Raw genomic sequence first — 20,130 nt, forward strand, 5'->3', positions numbered from 1 at the left:
TTTTTTTTTTACCCCCCCCCCCCCCCCCGGCAATTTCCTTCGATTCCGTTCCGATCGGTTCATCTCGGTTAGCAGCGTGACGTATCGCCAATCATGATACAGATACAGATTTATTCACTCTTGATGAATCTAATTTTCTATTACCCCGGAAATATATGGAAACGTTAGATCCCGATTTATTTGGTAGAACATGTTTGAAATATCTACTCGAATGTTATCGCATGGAAGCGGCAAAGTTGTGTAAACGTAGCGGGAATAAAAGGATTCGAGCAACATGAATACTCTTCCCTTGCAACCGTTTCGCTTTCTCTGCAAACACTGTGGCGCAGTGCTTCGCACTGTTGGTTTGTTACCTACAGGGTATCAGTTTTACCCCTCTGTGTGTCTTCTGTTCAAATAACGAAGCCGGAGGGGGGTGGAGGGAGGTTCGTAATTTCAAAGTCGGCTAAGTATCCCATCCTCGAGTACTTACCAGCATATATGATCGACACGTGTTCCCTTTCATCAATTCTATTTTTGAATGTCTTCGATTCGATCAAATTGACTTGCAGTCAGGACGATGCAATCAGGCCAGAGGAATCTGTGTTGGGCTGACCTAAATTTTAGAAAAAAAGAAGTCACCCGGTGTTAGCAGTCTCTCGCTAATTGCATGATTTAGAAGCAGTCGGAGAATCTCACTCGCCCACTTTTTGGGACGCTTCCCCCCATTCTACTTGCACCTATTCGTTTGTCCATAGATGAGTGTTCCCGTAGCAAGTGATGTAAAAAAATAGCGAAAATCCCTTTGGGCTGGTGGAAGAGCGCTTATCTAATTCGACTGGAAATCTTGAGGGATTCCCGAGTACACCTTAAAATTGGCATGTTCGAAGGATCCTGGATCTAGTTCTTTGAGCTTCTGGAATTGCAAATTGCTATCCGCGCCCGGATTCCGCACTTGGGAGGATGGATAGATACTCGTAGGCTCTCCTGTATCCTGCCGATTGGGCGAGACAGAACACTCGTAACGGATGTAGGTGGTTCTTCGATACGATGGAAATGTCGTAGAACGATGCTAAGGGTATTCAGAGGTAGGAATAAAAGTCCTTTTTAGGTGCCAATGGAAATTCGAAATCTTCCGGCGCGCTTAATGATTTCAGGTGAATGGATTATCGGGCACTCGAGATCGGTGGGAGTTTTGTTTAGCGTGCAGAAGGTGCAAGTGCGCATTAATGGGATAATTAGTAAATCGTCGAGTAGCGGAGGGATCTTGTGGAATGGCTCCGATATCGATAGCCCACGATAGCTCACGATAGCTCGCAGTACCTCAGGTTGGCTGTGATTAATAATAGAGCACCGCAGATGAGTGTCTGCGAGATGGGAGCGTACCTCTGGGAAACACCTACCTAGCTGCCTCACTACTCGTTCGTCTGTCTCTATACCCACTGCTCACGCGTGTTATACCACCAACTGCCCTGCACATTAGTAGACCCGCGGGATTTCAGTTCCGTGGCAAGATTCGTAATTTTCCTTGTTCAGTTACTCCCTGGCTACAAGACTTTGAAGTTGCGAAGGAGAATGCAGAATAAAGCAAAAGAGATGTTCAGAAAGTAAAAAAAGAAAGCAGATCATGGCTCTTCATCGAATCGCCTTGAGAACTTGAAGAGAGTTCTATTTATCGAAGCTCCTTGGTGCTTGAGAATCAAGACGTGAAAGGAAAAGGAAAGGAAGAGATCGGGACGCGACGCCGGGCGTCTTGCGACGATCTCTCGTTGTCACAGGTCATGTAGTCGGGAGGTAAAGTGCAGGTGCAGTTGGAGATGAGAGTGTCGCCGTATGGAAAGGAGCTGCGACTGGGTATGGTTATTTCGACAAAGAAGCGTCGTCGTGGTCGTCGACGCCGACGTCGGCGTCGTTGTCGTGGTGGTCGACATTTCTCTCGGCCCCGCTAGTTGAGCCCCTTTCTGGTGTAGCGCGCGAGGGGGTGCCGGGGTAGAAAAGGAGAGCCGGAACGACCCGGGGGTTGCCGTGGCGTTATCGACCGCGTTTCGGGACACCGGGGGACGGTCCGGCGTCGGCGCCGTGACGCCCGGCGTCCTCGAGTGCCGGAGCATCTCCGCGGGATTTTGCCTGGCTCTCGCGCGACAGTAGAGCCCGGGACAGATCCGAGACGAACGGAGTGGATCCCTGAAGTGGTGCGGTTCTCGGTGCCCGAGTCCTCTTCGGCTCTTCGGGCTGCCGACTCCACAGGACGTTGCTCCTTACCTTACGTTACGCTGCCAAGTTACGGCTCTGCGGTTATACGTGAAAGACGAGGGGCCGTAGGGAGCTACGAGGGAAGCTGTCAGACTGGAAGATAACCAAAGTCCTACCGCATAGATACTGACAATATAGAAAAGGAATTGCCTAAAGTCACACTGAAAAGTCAAGTCACGCTTCCGAGTCCTCGCTGACGTCGCTCACGAGCGTTCGGCTTCCTGAAGAGCTCTTTTGCGACCCTTCCTCATTACTCTTCACATGTTGGCCTCGCACGTCTCGCGCGTCTCGGCACCCGACCCGCACACGCAGAATTTACACGCGTTCTTACTCACTCTGACAGGCCACGTTTCCCTCGTTATCTTCCACTTGTCCTGCTCCTACTCATCGGCCTTATTGCCATTCTGCTGACATCTCGGTACCCGCCGCAATCTCTTAATCGCTCCTTCTGGTTTGGCCTCGAGTGCTTTTGGATCTGGTGCCGATTTCAAAAGTGCACCGTGCCGACCACGGGTTACGGGATACGATTGCGTTGTGCTCGACGAGGAATCGTGTTAACGAGAGTTTTGGTGAAAAGATGCGATTCTACAAGTTCACCGCTATTCGGGGCGAGATAGGTAGCACGCTGATACGATAACTCTTTCGAGTTATTTTACGAACCAGGTCTTAAAGTGGTGATAACTGACGTAACCCAGTGAGAAGGACCTTTTCAGTTTTATATTTTCACCTTCTTCGATTTAATATTAATCCCCGTGAAATTTTTGGAAAAAGTTCTTTATTTTACTCGGTGAGTTTTTTAATACGACGAATTCCTGCGAGACCGTTATCACGTGACTTATCCTCGTCTTCGTTTAATCCTTAGTGATCTACCTGAACCTGAAGTGGTGCAGGCGGATGAAACGAAATTGCTGTGATTCGATGAGGACGGGTGGCCGATATCTCAACGATGTTTCGATGGAGATACTCGCAGCTTCCGAGCGGAATCTTCCTCAGTGTCACGTAATCACTAATCAATAATATCTCGAGCTGGCTGAAGGAGCAATGAAAAGAAGAAGGGTGGGTGAGAGGAAGGCGAATTCCCGAGGGAAGGGAATTTTTGAGAAGGAAAGTTCGCTGGAAGCTTTGAAAGTTCCAAAATTGCCAAATGAGATTTCGGGTGGCTAATTGCAAGGAGAGCTTATTAGTCCTGCGATTAATGGACACGCGATTCGATTTAGTGACAGCGTGCGCGGAGACCTCGAGCTTTCGAATCTCGTTAAGCTCTCACTCCACCGGGCTGCAAATCTCGTTAGGCAATGAGTAGAGTTTGCGATCTTTTTAAGAGCTTGACCCTCACCAACTGACCGAGTACTTATTTCGCGTTCCCTTTTTCTTACTTGTCCTTATTACTCTTTTCTAAGGCTGCTGCTTCATAGGGACTCGATGTCGCAATCTTTCCAGCCGGCGCACCAGCCGCGTGGGAGTTCTTCGATCTCGAGTTTACTTTGGCAGCTTCCTAGGGAAAGAGCTCTTTCGGTTAGCGGTTTACGGTTTGCGGTTGACCCAATTACGCGACAGCTCGAAAGCTTTTCCGTTGCGAACGTGAACGACACTCTGCCCTCGAAATATCACACGCTCGAACGCACCCACCCACCTTCTGAAGAAAGCAGAGAGAGAGAGAGAGAGAGAGAGAGAGAGAGAGAGAGAGAGTCAGAGGAACTTTACATTACATATCATTCTTGTTGCGGTCTTTGCAGACTCCTCAAGTTTCTGACGCTCTTCTAATGATTGGCTTCATGTTCTTTCCAGAGATCGACGTAATTACAATCGTCGAGTGGTCTTCCTGGATACAGTCGTTGAAGAAGAAAGTAGGAATTGATTCGCGATTCCCTGTGTCGCGCGAAAGGTGTGGACCAATCGAAGGAGTTACCGTGAAAGAAAGAGAGAGAAGGATTTCGCTGGAGAAGGATAGCTAGAGTTTGGAAAGTGGTAAATCGAAAGACGGGGAATCTCGATGACTCCCGTGGGATTATCAGTGACGGAGGATTCCAGGAGATCGACAGAGTTTCTTGACGATGGAATGGCTCGGAAGAGGCTCGTGCTGCGTCCTGGGAGGTGTGACTTCCGTCAACTGGGAGGAAGGAAGGCCTGAAGCCTCGAGGAAGAAGAAGAAGGACGCGGGAGGCAGATCTTGGGGCCCAGCAGAGAGTCCCGGGCCAGGAGGGCTCCACAGATGCGGGGCCCGGAGGCCCCAGCCCGCGGCGGCGTGACGCGATGCGGACGCCCGCCTCCTCTTCATCGTCCTCATCCAGCGGCGCCTCATCGGGATCCTTGCTGGAAACCGTGTCGGTACCAAGGAAGGAGAAGACCCGGAACCGGTGGATCGTCCACGAGGGGAATCAGCGACTCGGCTGGTTCCCGGCCAGTAAGGAATTTCACAGTGCTAGGAATAATTCTTCAAGAGAAAAGCGACGAGAAGAGAAGCCGACGGAAAAGGTTCCCGAGGAGAAGGCGGAAGGTCTCCCTGAGGAGTGCTTTGGTCATGATGGCGAAACCCGAGAGGATTCCTTCCGCTCGAAGAATACCCTCAGGACTCCCAGAGTCTGTCCAAGATATTCGAGACTTCCCTGTAGAAGCTTCGTCATGGGCTTCCTCGTCCTGGGACTGGTCTGCGGATACCGGTGGCCCGGAAGAGCCGCGGCTCTCGCAGAAGGGCAAAAGTACAGCACCAGGGAGATCACCACGCAGTACGGTACTCTGCGAGGGATCGTGGCAAGGGCCGCTGCCGTCGAAGCTTACCTCGGGGTGCCCTACGCCACTCCGCCCCTGGGGGAGCTTCGGTTCATGCCCCCCATCACGCCCACCTCGTGGAGAGGAACTAAATTCGCGGACACCATGCCACCTGCGTGCCCTCAGCGACCTCCGACCCCAGACCCAAGTATACCACGCTCGAGACGATCCTACCTCGAGAAAATAGCACCGCTTCTGGCTAACCAGAGCGAAGACTGCCTTTACCTCAATCTCTACGTACCAAGACCATCCCACGGTGAGTTCAGCACGTGTCGTTATTCATTTCTAATCAAGTAATCAAATATGTTTCACGCTACTCGTTACACCTCCGATGCTCCAGCATTGACATAATAGCTACGAACGCTCGCATGTTAATAGTCGGACGCAGTGAATCTCTTTTCAGTAAAAGAGCGGCCCTCCGCTTGCCCCCTTCTATTTAAAAGCGTGGATTTCACAGCTCGGCGTTGTTGCTCTCTCTGGACGAGAATGTGTGTGCTAGAGTCATAGAAAGTGATGAAAAGGGCGAGAGAGATTCTGGGAAAGTGAATGGAGGAGAAATTGAGACGCGAAGGGAGGTATGGAGATAGAAGAAGGTCCCTGGGTGCGAGAGGCGAAGGGAGGTAGGATCGTAGGACTAAGGCCACTCGGTAATCCAGAGGAGCCAAGAGAATGAGAGATGTGTTTTGAGGGGGATGCCCCGGGGGCTGGAGCACAGAGGGTGAACCAGAGTGAACGTTCGAAATCCCAGGGCTCGGCCACTCCCTCGAAGTGCTACGCGTGCAAATAAACCCCGTTAATCCAAAGCCAGCAGCTACCTTGCCCGATCCACGCTCGTGGATTAAAACGCTCCGGATACTTGCCATCCACTTAACAGCATCTACGTATACATTGAGCATGAGCCCGTTTGGCTCTCGACCTATCCAGCACATAGAGCCATCCATATCCGAGAAATGTGAAATTCACGATGAAGATATTTCCCGGAGCTCATTGAGAAAAATCCCATCTTGCCAGGGAGGATCCTCGGTGTCATCAAATGCTCCTCTCTAACCTTCAGAAGTCTCTCGGAGGTCTCATCATCCTGGCCAAGAAGCCTTTCTCTTCGATGGACCATAATGGCTATGAGATATTAAAAGTACAGAAAGTTTCCGCTGGCATAATAATAAGCTGCATTCAGAACTCGGTGGGTGGCTCGGAAGCTTCGACGTGGCTCTCTCTCACTCACTCTCTCTTCGGGTAGCTTATTTTTGCTCTCTTCCACTCTCCAAAGGGGCAGCGGGATGAGACGAATGATATCGACCGTGCACCGAAGAAGACAAGTCCGAAGAAGCAGAGGCTTCATCAGCGTCGACAGCCTCCGGAGCGCCTGGATCAACTGTGTGGTACAGCAGGGCGAAGAACGTGCTGGCTAAACGAGTTGCCCTCTCAATTCCGTAGTGCATTGCAGTCGGCAGGATCCTACTGAGAAAACCTGCAAGCACCGCGGGAGTGAGGTGGCTTCGACGTTCGATCAACATTCTCCAGCTACAGCACCTCCACTTTTACAGCACATTACTCTAAGTCGTATTAGAATTCCTCTTGGCAATATCTCCGAAGTGGACCTTTGCCTTTTGTGTACTGGCATATATATTTTTACTCTTGGCTGATCCAGGGGCTGTTTCTCGTTCTTTGGTATTGTCTAGGAATCGGATGAAGTGGGAGAGGAAGAATGGAAGTAAAGAAAAGTAATAGATAACATGGTTATTCTAGGATTATTAACTGGCACTGCTGGCCTCGCGCATAATGCCCACGGAGGTAATTAAGGATAAGGGTATCTCGCCGGGGTGAAAAGTTGCTCTTGAATATTTTACATTAAAATGCGCATCTCTTGGACTTACTCTTTATTTCTCGGTTGCTTTTAACCGGGACTCTTCAATATTCATTACGTCCAAGGGCCAAACGCTATTGCTGAGTCCGATGGAGCTTATTGGTTGTGCTTAAAACCCGGATAATTAGTATCCACGTGAAAGAGTTCCACTTCTTATTCTACCTTCGCGTCGTCCGATAACTCGAAAGCTTTTCAAGTCACTTGGAATTCGAAAATTCCCAGGAGACGTCTTGGACCGATAACAATCAAGATGACAATAACGATCTTTATCTTACGGCTGGGAAGGTCGTCCCGAGGCTGTTTCACGGGGTTGTTACGGCTTGTCGGTGTAAGAGGGGTTGCTGCTGTTTAGGGTGCACTGCTAGAAACCGCGCTTAATAATTTGTCAGATCTGATATCGCATCCCCAGGTTAGATCCTGGCCGAGGATGCCAGGAGCCGATGTCCTGCAGAATCCAGGGCTCGGACCAGGTCGCTGGAAAATGAGTGGCTTGGTGCTTTACTGATCCTATACGGTCAGTCGATCCGTTTGTAGGTTGGCTGCTGGGTTGTTTAGGTGGTTGTTTCGTTGGGGTGAGGACGGGGTGTAACAATCGGGGTGTGGCAACCCCAGTGGAAAACCGTGGCTCGCTGGACCGGACTTCAAAGTTACACAGTGTTATTCGGTTTAGACGTGTCAGTCAGAATTGACAATTATTATGCGGTCAGGTTGGTAAAATTTACCACAGATAATAGAGAATGAAGTTTTGTGCTATCTATGAAATGATTGCACAAGACTCAAAGAAAGGAGTGTCTCAGCTTACTTTAATTTCAATTAACGGCACTGAATAAATAAAATTTTGGAACGAAACTGTATATTACATATTTTCATCTGACTTCGTGTGTCAGGTAATGGAGACGCAAAAGCGCCGTAGATTTTGCGCTGCGGATATTTGGCAAATGGTGGAGACGAGAAGTATTCGCGTGACAGCTGTCAAATCTGACTGGTACATTCGAGGTGGATAGCCCTGGGATATGTTAAGGGTAGGAGGCGTGTCAGGATCTGCAACAGGTGGACGTCTCGTCTGGTTTCCCATCGCTTAGCCTGCTGGCGCCTACACTCTTCCCCAGGTTGAGAACCAGTGAAGGCAGCAACCCTCCTTCGGCGACCACCCCACGGCCTCCCGTAGCAACATGCTCGCTGCTGCCCGATTATTATGTCATTTTGAATATTACCGAGAGACACACATGCTTAAATAGCCGTAAAGCCGTAACTAACATGGGGAGAATTTGCCTTTGGGAAGCTCCGTGTCTCGTCCTAGAATTGTGTACCTACTTGTGTTTTTCACTCCGCATATGGTTATAAACCCTTACTGTCTCTAGTATCGAACCCTCTGCAGCCTCCGTCTGATCCTGATCCTCGTGGGGATCCGCGGGATTCTGCTCCCCCTATTCCGTCGTTTGGTGTCTCGTTAGATCTATGGCCGACCCACCTCCTCTCTCGGGGAATATGCGAGTATCCCCCATTTCGCGATTTACTGCGGGGGATCCTTCGCAAAATAATATTCCGGCATACCATAAGCGTCCTGAAGATGATCCGCAAAAAATGTAGGAGCCGAGGAAGAAGTGGCCGTTGAGCTATCGCGGAGGGAACTCGAGAGAATGAAATAGTGAGAGAGATAAGAAGGTATCCCTGCCTCAGTAAAGAGATCCCTTCTCGGATGAAACCAGTAAAAAAGATCCATAACGTACTAACCCGAGCTTTTACCTCGAAGCTGGGTTGTTTTCCCCCGGTAGTGCAGACTGGTGCATTCGAGGCCGAGGCGGCCGCGTCAGGCTGCGTTTGCTGGTCTCGCTGGCGTAGGGGCTGCAATCGCGATTCAATTCTTATCCGGAAGACGAGCGAAGCGTAGAGAATGCGAGAAACGTTCCGCGTGCCAGTGGAAGAGCTGAAAAAGCTTGAGAAGCTGGGAGAGTCGAGGACCAAGAGAAAAGCCCGAGTTGGTTATATCGTTGGAAGCTCGCTTCGTCCCCGGGAAAGTTTTGCTACGCGAAATATTATACCTCATGCTATTCCGTGTTCCACATCTCCAAGTACTAATACTTGTAGTATAGTTGCCCACGATACAAGCCAGCTCCCCCGTTCGGAACTTAATAATTTCCATTGCTTCCCTGTACATCCCTTATGTTTTAGGAGGGATCGCGGAACCCTTAAAGAAGGTTGGCTAAATGCATAATCGTCATGATTGCAGGAAGTAACACGGATCTCCTTCCGGCACTCCTACTCGTTCATGGGGATTCCTACTCGTGGGGTGCCGGCAACCCCCTGGACGGTACGGCACTGTCGGCGCACGGCCATCTCATTGTGGTCTCCATTAACTTTCGTCTCGGCGTTTTGGGTAAGTGAAAATATCTTCTGGTTCAATTACGTGATCTCCCGATTACACATAGCGACAGAGTCTAAGTAGACCGAGTGGACGTTCAATTACATTCATTTGGTTCAATGAATAAACTCGCCTAAATAGCATCAGAAACAGATGCGAACTGGTGCGATGTTCGCGAATAGTTCTATCAAAGTTTAATGGAAGCTACATTGTTTGACAGAGGCCCGTGGAATCGTCCACCCTAATCGTCCCAAAGGGATCTGTGCCTTTATGGTTATTTCAGGAGCTTATTAACCTACTGCAACATTCAAGTCATGGAATCCCGCGGTCGTATCGTCCTTTGATCCTTCATTCTTCTCCGCTCCTCCTCTCCTCCTCTTCCGTCGTTCCACCATACTCCTCCATGTGTTTCTACAGCCATGGCTTGTTTCTCCATAAAATCAAGCGATGCTGTAAATAAATAATGGCTGCTTAGCCCGATGGACGCTCCTGCGGGAACTGTTCGTCGACGAGGACGTCAGCTTAACGTTTAATCACCTGCTAATCGTCGGGTGAATATTTCACGAAGCAATTTTCCTGCTGAATGCAAACAAAGTGGGGCGGACCTGCTTCAACGTTGTCAGACCGGAACAGGTCCCGGTCATGTTTCAAGACATAAGGGTGCTGCCCCTCCGTGGGCACGGGCTTCTCAGTCCCCTCCTTAGGAGGTAATTTCGGAAGCATGACATTTCTCATTTGACTAAAACTTTCGATCGCATGGAGAAGATAGTGGGTCTGCGGTTTTACAAATTCCCTATACCGGCCATAAGTGCGACAGAGACGGAGCGATGGGTCTTCGTACGAGTAAGACGGAGACAGGCAAAGTAAAATTAAAAAATTGCCAGTAAATACCCTGTGACTCCCTCTCTCTCTCGCGACTGCGTCCATCGGAATCCGGCACGTGAAGGTTCATTAATATTCCGAGAGAGTCTCAAAGACGAATAAGGTTTGCAATGAACGCGCAATGCTCGTGTTTCGCGCGGAGATTAAAGATAGTAGAAGCAGTTAGAAAAGTATTAAATGGGTGTTGGCGGGGGAGTTTAGAGAATGGACCAGACTAGAGGAAGGTAAAGAGAGTAGGAAATCTCTTAGAATTCAGAAAGGGTAGGTAAATGGGTATTTAACTTCTGAGCCTCCATGAATACTGGCTTCCGAGTCATCAAGGCGACGGCGGATGAATAGGAGTTTACATTGGAAAGGGCAATGACTTCGAAAGGGTCCAGGATGACTAACGAACCCTTAGACGTGGCAGAGCGACGGGGAGCCGCCGTCCCTTTGCTTGGCAACTATCCTAAAATCTTCCTATACGCATACCTATATATATACTATATTGCACTATACATACACCTACTACGTATCCTAGAGACTACTGGACCCTCTCTCTGAACTATGGCGAATTGCCCCTGTGGCGGCTGAGGGGTTCATCCTTGCGGTAGGTATGGATTTAAGGACGATTAAAAGAAGGACCATAAAGGGAGTCCATCGTCGAATACTATGACGCCGACGCATGACGCCGCGATGCTTGCTTCCAGAGGTAACGGAATGGAAAGGAGCAATAAATAATAAGTCGCCGTTAACGTCGCTGACGTAGACAAGCGTCGTTCGTGCTCAATCCCCATCTTCCCTCCACATATCGAACGCTGCCTTCTCTTTCTCCCTTCTTTATCTCACTCCGACAATACGCGCTGTTGTCTCGCTCGTAGCAGTGGGACAGTGTCGTGTACAGTATTTCCAGAAATCCTGAGATTCACACCCGGACGATAATACTGACGTTAGAAGTTAGAAGGCCAGTGCGAAAGTTAGCTTCTGCCTGGCTCGTCCGCCGCGCCTGTTCTTTGTCCCGGTTGGACTTGAAGTTGTTGAAGTTGGAGGGACAGAAAAATAAAATGATTACTAGCGCTGGAGAACGAGGGACGGAGGGCGAGTCAGAGCGAGAGGAGCAGCCGGAGATTTGCCGTGTGGGTGTCTGGTGCTCCGGTGGTTGCGAGTGCGCGTAAGAGTGCGTATGCGTAACGCTGAGGTTGTACCGGCGGCTGAGGGCAGCACGTATTGATTACGAGCGTTTACCGACCTTGGTTCGCTCTGGCATCCCTCAGAATTCCTATTTCCTTCCTATAGGGTCCCTATAGCCTACCTATAGTCTAACTATACATAACCTCCTCTATCCTGTCCCCTTTTCATCCCGTTTCCTGCCGTTTCGTATCATTTCGTCCCGGCGAAGCCCAGCTCGGTTGGCTCCTACTGACAAGACGAAGAAGAAGAATAAGAAGAAAAATATCGCCATGGCGCTCGGCCATACCAACGAATTTTAAATATTGCCTCTGCGAATCCCTTGCGCATTTCTCTGGCTCTTCTCTACTGCCCCTCTTCATCCCGCTCAGTCTGTTCATCTTTCGGGACACGAAACACATTGGAACTGGAGGAAGGAAAGAAAAATAACCAGAGAGAACGTCCCTCCCTCTCTCCCTCTCTCTCTCTCTCTTTGTATAACAGAGGACTCGTCTGTCTTTTCGAGTTTGGTCCAAACTGAGGGAAACGAATGCCCTCGGAATTATCTAATATCGTCTGCTCTCTTGGCCAAGACCGATTCAATTTCTTCTTTTCTCTTAGAGGCTCGGCGTATTTACTCCAACCGTATAAACTCTCTGTTTGCCTATTATCGTTTATGGCCATGAACTTAATGAGGCACTTCCGAGCAGCTGATTTCCGGGAGGACATCCGATTTCCTACAATGAAACGTAAGGAGGAGCGAGAAAAAAATAATTGGGAGATGAAAAGATGAATATTTGATTTTGTCTCTTTGAGAATTGTGATTGAATTATCTTGAGAGAAATACAAGATCCAATCATTCGAATAGAGGATCAATGCAAGGATCATATTCTGATACGTCGGGGGTAAGGGCTTCTCTTCTTATTTGATTCGAATGATGCTCCCCGACGCCTGCCGTCGGTTCTAGAGAGACGCCGAATGCTAACGCGTTTTGCGCTTTCATCTCACGGCCTTATCCACGCTCCAATTGGACTTTTTTTTTACATTTGGGTAATGGGACAATTCTATTAGGTTACATTCGTTTAATGCGATACGCCTGTGGAGAATTGAAAGAGGTCGCCATTGTATTGCGCCACCTTATTTCGCGTTTGTCCTTAGCGTATAGTTAACTCTCGTCTTTCTTATTTAGTTTCCATTCTGGTCCAGATTTATAGGCGAGCTACCGTAACGAGACGCAGCTTCAATCTTCAGGCTCCTTTTCGACATGAAAGAACGTCCTCGGAAGTTCAAGACGTTTCTCATCAATGGGGAAGGGTCAAGGAATTTTGGCTCGCTGCAAAGATCCTTGGAAACTGAAGTCTTCCCATTTGACGGTGTTACAGGATTTTTGAAAACTGGTCCAAAAAGTAGCGCTCAGGGCAACTACGGACTTATGGATCTTCTCGCAGGACTTCATTGGCTACGACAGAATCTGGAAGCATTCGGAGGCGACCCTGATCGCCTCGCCCTCATGGGTCACGGAACTGGAGCAGCGCTCGTCAATTTTCTATCAGTTTCGCCGATGGGGAAAGGTAAGCAACATTTTTTAATTCTTCTTCTTTCACGATCTTATTTCGCAAGAATTTTACAACAGACATCACGAATCTGATAAAGGGATACTAATTCAATTATAGTTTCACAATCTCGTTTATCATCGAAGTTCAGCGATAATTTGTTAATTACGGAAAGGGATTACATGATTTTAACTATCAGCGGATCAATTAATAGATTTTTTAATTGTCAGTAGCGGACAACTGATAACCACTATCGCGATAATTTCCTACGTTTCTTTAATTATCAGGCATTATTATGATAGCCCTACACGATTAAAGGCTTGTATGGAACGAAGCAGTAAATTTTATAGATTATTTTCCGCTGCTGGTAACTACCATTACTCGAATATAATTTAGAATTTCCTACTTATCAAATAGACGAGTTTTTGCGCTATTTCTTTCGTGCCAGAGTACTCGGCGCATCGAACTATACTGCAGATTCTATATATCGGGTCCGTCGAATGCGTTTCGATACCGATAAATACGGTGCAAATTCATTGGGCTCTTTCACGCATTGTTTCGTTGGGTTCGATTCCGGTTCTAATTCCTCTTTTTTTTTTTTTCACTAGAACGTTCAGCTTCCCTATACGTCGACATGGGCGTCGCGCGATCCCAGTCTGAAAAATCAGCGCGTACAATTCTACGTTCACAGTTATACACGGTTCACCCAGGAACAATGCTGAGAATCGAGAATAGCCGAGCGCCGAGTATTATCGCCACGTCGGCATCGGAACGATAATTAAAATCTATCAGAATGTCGCGACAACGATTTCCTCCGGCAAAAAGCTTAGTACAGATATCCGGCGTCAAACTTCGTATTCACTCGTTGAGCGAGTAAAATCGTTTTCTATAGGATACCGAGAGAAACAATAAAAGTTGGAAAGGTAATGGAGTAATGACAATTCATTTGCCTAGATTTACATTGAATTCATATTCCTTGTTTCGTTTGTCTTTTTTATCTTCGGATTCAAATGATAATAGCCACGTGTCAAATAAACAATCTTTCGTATGTCTCGCAGTAGATAACGCGCCTAAAAGTTTATCGATTCCGAAAGGCGTCTCCGATCCACCTGTTGAGTCTATACCAATAGGAAAGAAGCAACTGATCCGACGGTAGTAGAAAAAGAGTTTTAGGAACGGAAGGAGGAAAGAAAACATCTATATAGATCGACTCTGTCGAGGACTCGTAATTGTCAGAACAACGTAAACATGTCGCGAGCAAAAGACCTCAGGATTGTCCCAGTGGTTTTGAAGAGAGTCAGCACCAGCTAATATACCAGAGTCCTAACAAGCTCTTCGTCAAGTACAGCTGCTCCCGAGCCACCACGGAATTACATCTAGCCCTGTTCCAGATTAGCCACCCTACGGTCTCTCCTAACGAACCCACTCTTGTAACATATTTTTATAAAGTCCAGGCAGAGTCGCGCAGTAGTCAGACAATGCTGTAGAGGGTAGACCTCATGGAGGATCTCCAGGTCTAGTTACGGGAACCAGACAATCCTCATCCAAGATAAGGATTAGGTACCTATTTGTGGAAAGTTTCCAGGGCAAACGAGACTTCTTTGAGTTTCAGAGCTCGTCCAGAAGGTGGTCCTCTTGGGTGGCTCGGCTTTGTCACCCTGGGCGATTCAGAGGGATCCCCTGATGGTGAAGCGACGAGTCGCCGAACAGACCGGATGTCCTGGTGACGTGGAGGCGGACGACATCGCACCGTGCCTTCGTCTTCGTACCCTCGACGAGTTGCTGGACGTCAAACTCGATCCGCCGAGATTCACTTCCGGTTTTGCACCTTTCATAGACGGCGCTGTTCTCCCACTCGCCACCAATCAGGCACGGCGCTTTTATTCTTACCTGTGGAAGCCGTTTTATTTTTATTTTCCGCTAGGTTCATCGTCTCCGTGATAATTCAACGGACGTGTTCCTGTTGTGTTGCGGAGCAACGTGACAGGAAATCGATAGGATTCTCGAATTGTAGGAAGTAGCCTGACGAATGACGGGAGAGTTGCTGAAATCCGGTATTAAGTTGTGTATATAACCTATTACTGATATCTCTCTATAATGGAATAAAAGGAGAGACGCGGTATATGGATTCATCGTGACAATTCATTGTAAAAGCTCGAACAAGCTCATTCCGTTTATTCGAACATTCTGAATATTCATCCGATCAGAGATTGAGGGTTGTCAAAGCAATCCTGCGATTCAACTTCGATTTTCGTTATCGAGGGGATTGGAGCGTCCACAGAAAAGGGCAGAATACTAACACCTTGTCAATTGAATTATCATGGAATAAATGTCTCAAGGATAGCAGATTTCCGTTTTTGAAAATTTCTTCGTTAAGCCGCCTCGGCTCCGCTGACTTCATTTTCTTACGACAAAGTTAAACTTTGTCTCGTTGTCGCGGTTATATCTTTGTAGCAGAACAAGGCTAAACGACGCGGAGAGTTTACGGTCGAGAGAAGGCGGGTTATCGCCACAGCGATACTCCAGCTTCCAGTGATTAAAAGCGCTGTTTTACCCCTTTAACCAAGTCGACTTCCCGACGCTCGTTTAGATTTTCCAGCCGACAGCGTCCTCCGCGGGCCTTATACCAGTTATGCCGGGTCCCGGAATGGAATTCGCAGCCTTTGGGAACCGAGACCTTCTTATGGGACTTACGTCAGGCGAGGCGTGGCTCGAGCTCACCGACCAGGATTTGCAGGTGATGATTAAACGATTAAATAAAGCACCGGGGCGCCCGACGACGTCGGACGCCGTCTCCACTGCTCCCCGTTCGTCCTGTTTCCTGTTCGGATTCCGATAATTGGAATTGTCCGATAAATTGTTGGCTATTAGTCGCTGCCCGCAAAGTGTGCTCACGAAACGCTTGGGCATTACCGCGGCTGCCCATCCTGCCGGGCGTAACCGAGTAACCGAGTAACCGGGCGTAGAGTCTGAGAGCCAGCGAACGCTTGAGTTATCGAGCCATCGAGTTATCGAGCTATCGCGGGGACCCCAGAGCACGCCAGTACCACTTGGACCAGTGAGGATGTTTGTGCTTTCAGGTTGGCCTCAACGAGACCAGGAGAGACCGAATCCTTCGGACCTACGTGCGCAACACTTACCGCTACCATCTGCACGAAATCTACTCGACCTTGCGCAACGAGTACACGGACTGGGAACGGGGCGAGCAGAGTCCTCTGGCCATCTGCGAGGGTCTCCTGTCTCTCCTGGGGGACGGTCAGGTCGCGGCTCCTCTCCTGAGGTTGGCGATCCTTCACTCCTCTTCCGGAGGACGAGGGTACTTCCTGCACTTTCAACCTGGAGAGCGAACGAGTCTTCGCGGTGAGGAGGTTCCTTACCTCCTGGGGATTCCTCTTCTGAGGGGGGAAGCTACGGCCTCGGCTTCCGCTACGCAAAACAACTACAGCAACGCCGATGAGAACTTATCGCGACTCCTCGTCCACTACCTGGCGAACTTTGTGCGCCGCGGGTGAGCCACACTCTCGACACTCTCTTTAGTACATTAATTTCCCGAGTTAGCCGAGCAGTAAACTAGGAACTGCAACCGCTTGGAGTGCCGATGGATACCTTCCTCGTGCAATTCCACTAGGACGGCTTGCAACTTGTTGGTAGCTGCTAGTTCAGACCTTTAAAAGGACTTTCCCTCAGAGAGTATCCTGTTGGTGGTATATGGATAAGGGATGCTTCTGGCAATCTCAAAGTTGCAATCCGAGTACCGAGGTACCTCGGTTTTCGAATAATTAGGGAATAAAGGGTGACGAGTTGATTAGAGCGGATGCAGGGCGTTTCATTGGCTATGGGAGGGACGCATTGAAATGTCTTCGTCTGCTTTGACAGGAAACTCCAGCAGCTACCAGGTTGTCTGTCCAGGTTGAGTTTAAGGGACTAAGGGGCTAGGGGGCTTCCAGGATCCAGAGGGAAGACGAAGTTCTTTTATCTCGCGAGAGGTTCTCTTGGGAGGGACCGAAGGGAGGGATGCATAAATCATCCTCGCTCCAGCATGTGCAATTATTTCGCTTGCGACGTGGCTATTTGCAATTTATTATCTGTCAAATATAGAGGCGCACCAGATACCAAGCATGTTAGCTTACGCAACGGAATGACCATTAATATTTTCTCTTCCAAAGCTCGTTCGTAACCGTTTGACAGGACCTGCCCTGTATTTTACTATTCCAGTATTTCAGTACTTCAGTGTTTCAGTATTTTATTACTGCCGTCGCCACTGTTCTCTCGTACAATAATGAGAAAAGGCTAAATGATAGGAAGAATGGCGAAGTGTGCAGTAAATCATCCTAGGGGATGTCCTGTTTGTTTCAGGGATCCGAATAAGGCGAATAGTCTGAGCTCGCTGGAGAATCATGCGTCCAGTCCACCTTTTTGGGATTCCTATGATGCGATAAACCAGCTCTACCTCGAGGCGGGTCGGACTACGGAGATGCGATCGCATTATCGAGGTCACAAAATGTCTCTCTGGCTGAACTTGCTGCCGCAGCTGCATAGACCAGGCTATGAGATTAGCATGCGCCATCATCATCTGTCGGAAAGTCCTAGTCTCTATGAAGGAGCCGTCAGACCACAGACGATGGCGCTTCCGCTTCCGGCGCCCCCGTTGCCCGCACCTTCGCCGACGGAAGCATCGATGGGAAATTCCGTCGGGACGACCGAGTGCACACCCAACCTGACAACGACCCTGCCGACTACCTCGCGGACCCAGCATCCGAATCTTGGTCCCGGGCCTAATAATCTCCTGAGAAAATTAGCCTCGAGTCATTATCAGAGCTACACGACTGCCTTGACCGTCACCATAGCCGTCGGGATATTCCTGCTTCTTCTGAATATCCTGATATTCGCCGGGATTTATCATCAACGCGACAGGAACTCCTCATCCTCTGCCTTCGGGGACAAGAAGAAGGAAGAACTCCTGGAAGCCGGATGTTCCGGCATGGAGACGACGTGCGGGAAGCAGAGACTCTCCCTCGCCTTGGTGGATTCGCCATCCTCAACTCCACCACCTCACAAGGCGAAACTCGTTCAGGAATTGGAGCTGCAGTTGCAGGAGTTTCAGTGCTCGCCACCTCCTGGAGGTGGGAAGCGGGTGACGGAGCTACCCTTCTACAGCAGAAGTCCCTGCACTCCTAGGGCACATTCGCCATCACCTTTCATTCCCAACGACGAGGACGACGATGACGACGATGACGACGATGACGATGACGATCACGACGGAGTCCCGGAACCTCCGCCTCCGCCTAAGGCTCCTGCTCCTAACCTCATCTCCTGCCCTGGAATCTTGAGGCAACCAGGGACACCTGGCAGCGCCAAGAAACGAGTCCAGATTCAGGAGATATCAGTGTAGAGTGATAAGGTGCCGGAGCGACACGACCTCAAGATGACTAGAGACAGTCTGATTGCTAAAACCGGATTGACCTTTGCACCAAGTGGAATTACTCGAGGAATTGGAGCACCTTGTCTTCGTGGTTTAGGGTCAAAGTGCGACAGGGTGAAGGATTCAAGGGGATTCCAGAAGGAGATGATGATGAACCCCAAGGAGTTCTCATCCCCGGTGTGTCGCGAGAGTGTCCGAAGTTTTACTAGAGTGGTGTAAGATGTCTCCAAAAGGGCCAGAGAAGAAAATATTACTAAGAAAAGAGTAAATTGTAATTTTGTGGATGATAATTTTTCGGAAGAGAAAGAGAGAGAGTGTGTGTGTGTCCGGGTCCATCCTAATCATTCCGTTTATTTCAGGGGTGCTTACAAGTGTTCATTGACCGAGCCGCAATCAAAACTGAAATCAAAATATTTTCGATTAGAATGACGTATAGCAAAATATCGAGAGCTATAGTGAGATTCGCGAACACAATGTGGCCATGTTAGTCATTATTAATCGGAAGGGGTGCAGTCTCATTTTCAGTACAATTCTACATCTCCATGTCCTCATTCTTTCCATCGTTCCCAGAAAGTCCCAGTCCACCTGCGTCTATAACTATAGTCACCCCTTCCGATCTCATCCGAGAAAATCAGCGAAAAAGATGTCTAGAAAATGTTATCAATCGATCTGATCATTAACACGCTTCCCACAATTTCGAAAACTCAAGGAAAACGGCCGAACGCGTCGAAACTTACGACTCTCGTAAAAACCAATGAAACATAACCGGAAGTACGTAGTATAATTTATGTACATGTACCCATAGATAAGAGACGTAATGTATATCTGGAGAAGGTATTCAGCTCAAGGCGTACAAAAATGAGGATCTAACGTACGTAGGCGTGTGGCCGTGGATTAATACGTAACGCAACATAATGGAACGCACAATGTGTAGAAGCATCAGAAGGAGTTAGAAGGTAGAAGGTGATAAGCGATTATTACCGTGGAAAAACTGCCTGATTAAAAAAAAATAAAAAAATGGAGTAATTAACTATCCTAGATGAAATAAATAATTGTAAGCACCCCGAGTCTAAACCCGAGCGAGGGGCCATCCGTAAACCTATTTTAGCTTAGTCGAAGACACTCGACGCCTCGACAGGCAGTCGCAACGATCGCGTATCGTCGTCGTATATACTGTTAACGAGTATACCGATTTCAAGTATACGTAACACAATGATTTTCGAATTCAAAAAAGCTGAAAGTCATGAAGTCATCTTTTATTTGGAAAAACATTGTTTTTTCTCGTGATGACGAGGTCCGTCGTCGTTGGCTTCCGGTGTTCGAGAAACGAGAAGCCTCAGTCAGACCAATGGATATCCGCAGTATCATTCTGTTATTTTATGAGAAAGACGTCAAAATGAAGTAAACGAAGACTGCACCTAATTATGCTTTGGGGTTAATAGGGCGATTCTTTCGACTCGAACTTCTCTCGCGGCTCTGGCCAACCGACTGCCGCGATAATCGTTAACTTTAATATGCTCGGAGCTCGAGTGCTGGAGGGTCGGAAGGACTCGTTACGCCGGTAGTCCTGTATTCAGGATCATCCGGTATCAGAGCTACTTTGAGCTACTCGTTTTCCGGACATGGGAAACTACAAAATTTTGCGAATTCCCATATCGAACGAGCCGTTTCAGTTTTACGCATTCGAAATCATAAATACGTATACTACATACTTGAGACATTGTACATGCGCGATGGGAACACTATTAAAGATACTGAAGTTAATATACATTAACTTAATTACACGTACACATAAAGAAATAAACACAGTAAGAAGACGCGTCTATCAATGTTTCCGATGTTGGCATTTGTTTAAATAAATACCTAAAGCATTGAAAAAGGCAGGGACGGCAGTTCTGAT

The 20,130-nt window shown here is 48.4% G+C and overlaps 1 protein-coding gene across 1 annotated transcript; it reads left to right on the plus strand.

Annotated features, from left to right (window-relative positions):
• Positions 1-2,096: 2,096 nt before the first annotated feature.
• Positions 2,097-20,113, plus strand: LOC107275049 (neuroligin-1). Its single transcript, XM_015754794.2, has 9 exons — positions 2,097-3,019; positions 3,095-3,231; positions 4,021-5,257; positions 9,096-9,242; positions 12,638-12,826; positions 14,421-14,677; positions 15,399-15,545; positions 15,889-16,316; positions 17,165-20,113. The coding sequence occupies exons 3-9, from the start codon at positions 4,486-4,488 to the stop codon at positions 18,198-18,200; spliced, it is 2,976 nt and encodes a 991-aa protein (XP_015610280.1). The 5' UTR covers positions 2,097-3,019; positions 3,095-3,231; positions 4,021-4,485; the 3' UTR covers positions 18,201-20,113.
• The last annotated feature ends 17 nt before the right edge of the window (positions 20,114-20,130 follow it).

Source organism: Cephus cinctus, unplaced genomic scaffold (assembly GCF_000341935.2).
Source record: "Cephus cinctus unplaced genomic scaffold, Ccin1 Ccin1_scaffold0123, whole genome shotgun sequence".
NCBI lineage: Eukaryota > Metazoa > Arthropoda > Insecta > Hymenoptera > Cephidae > Cephus > Cephus cinctus.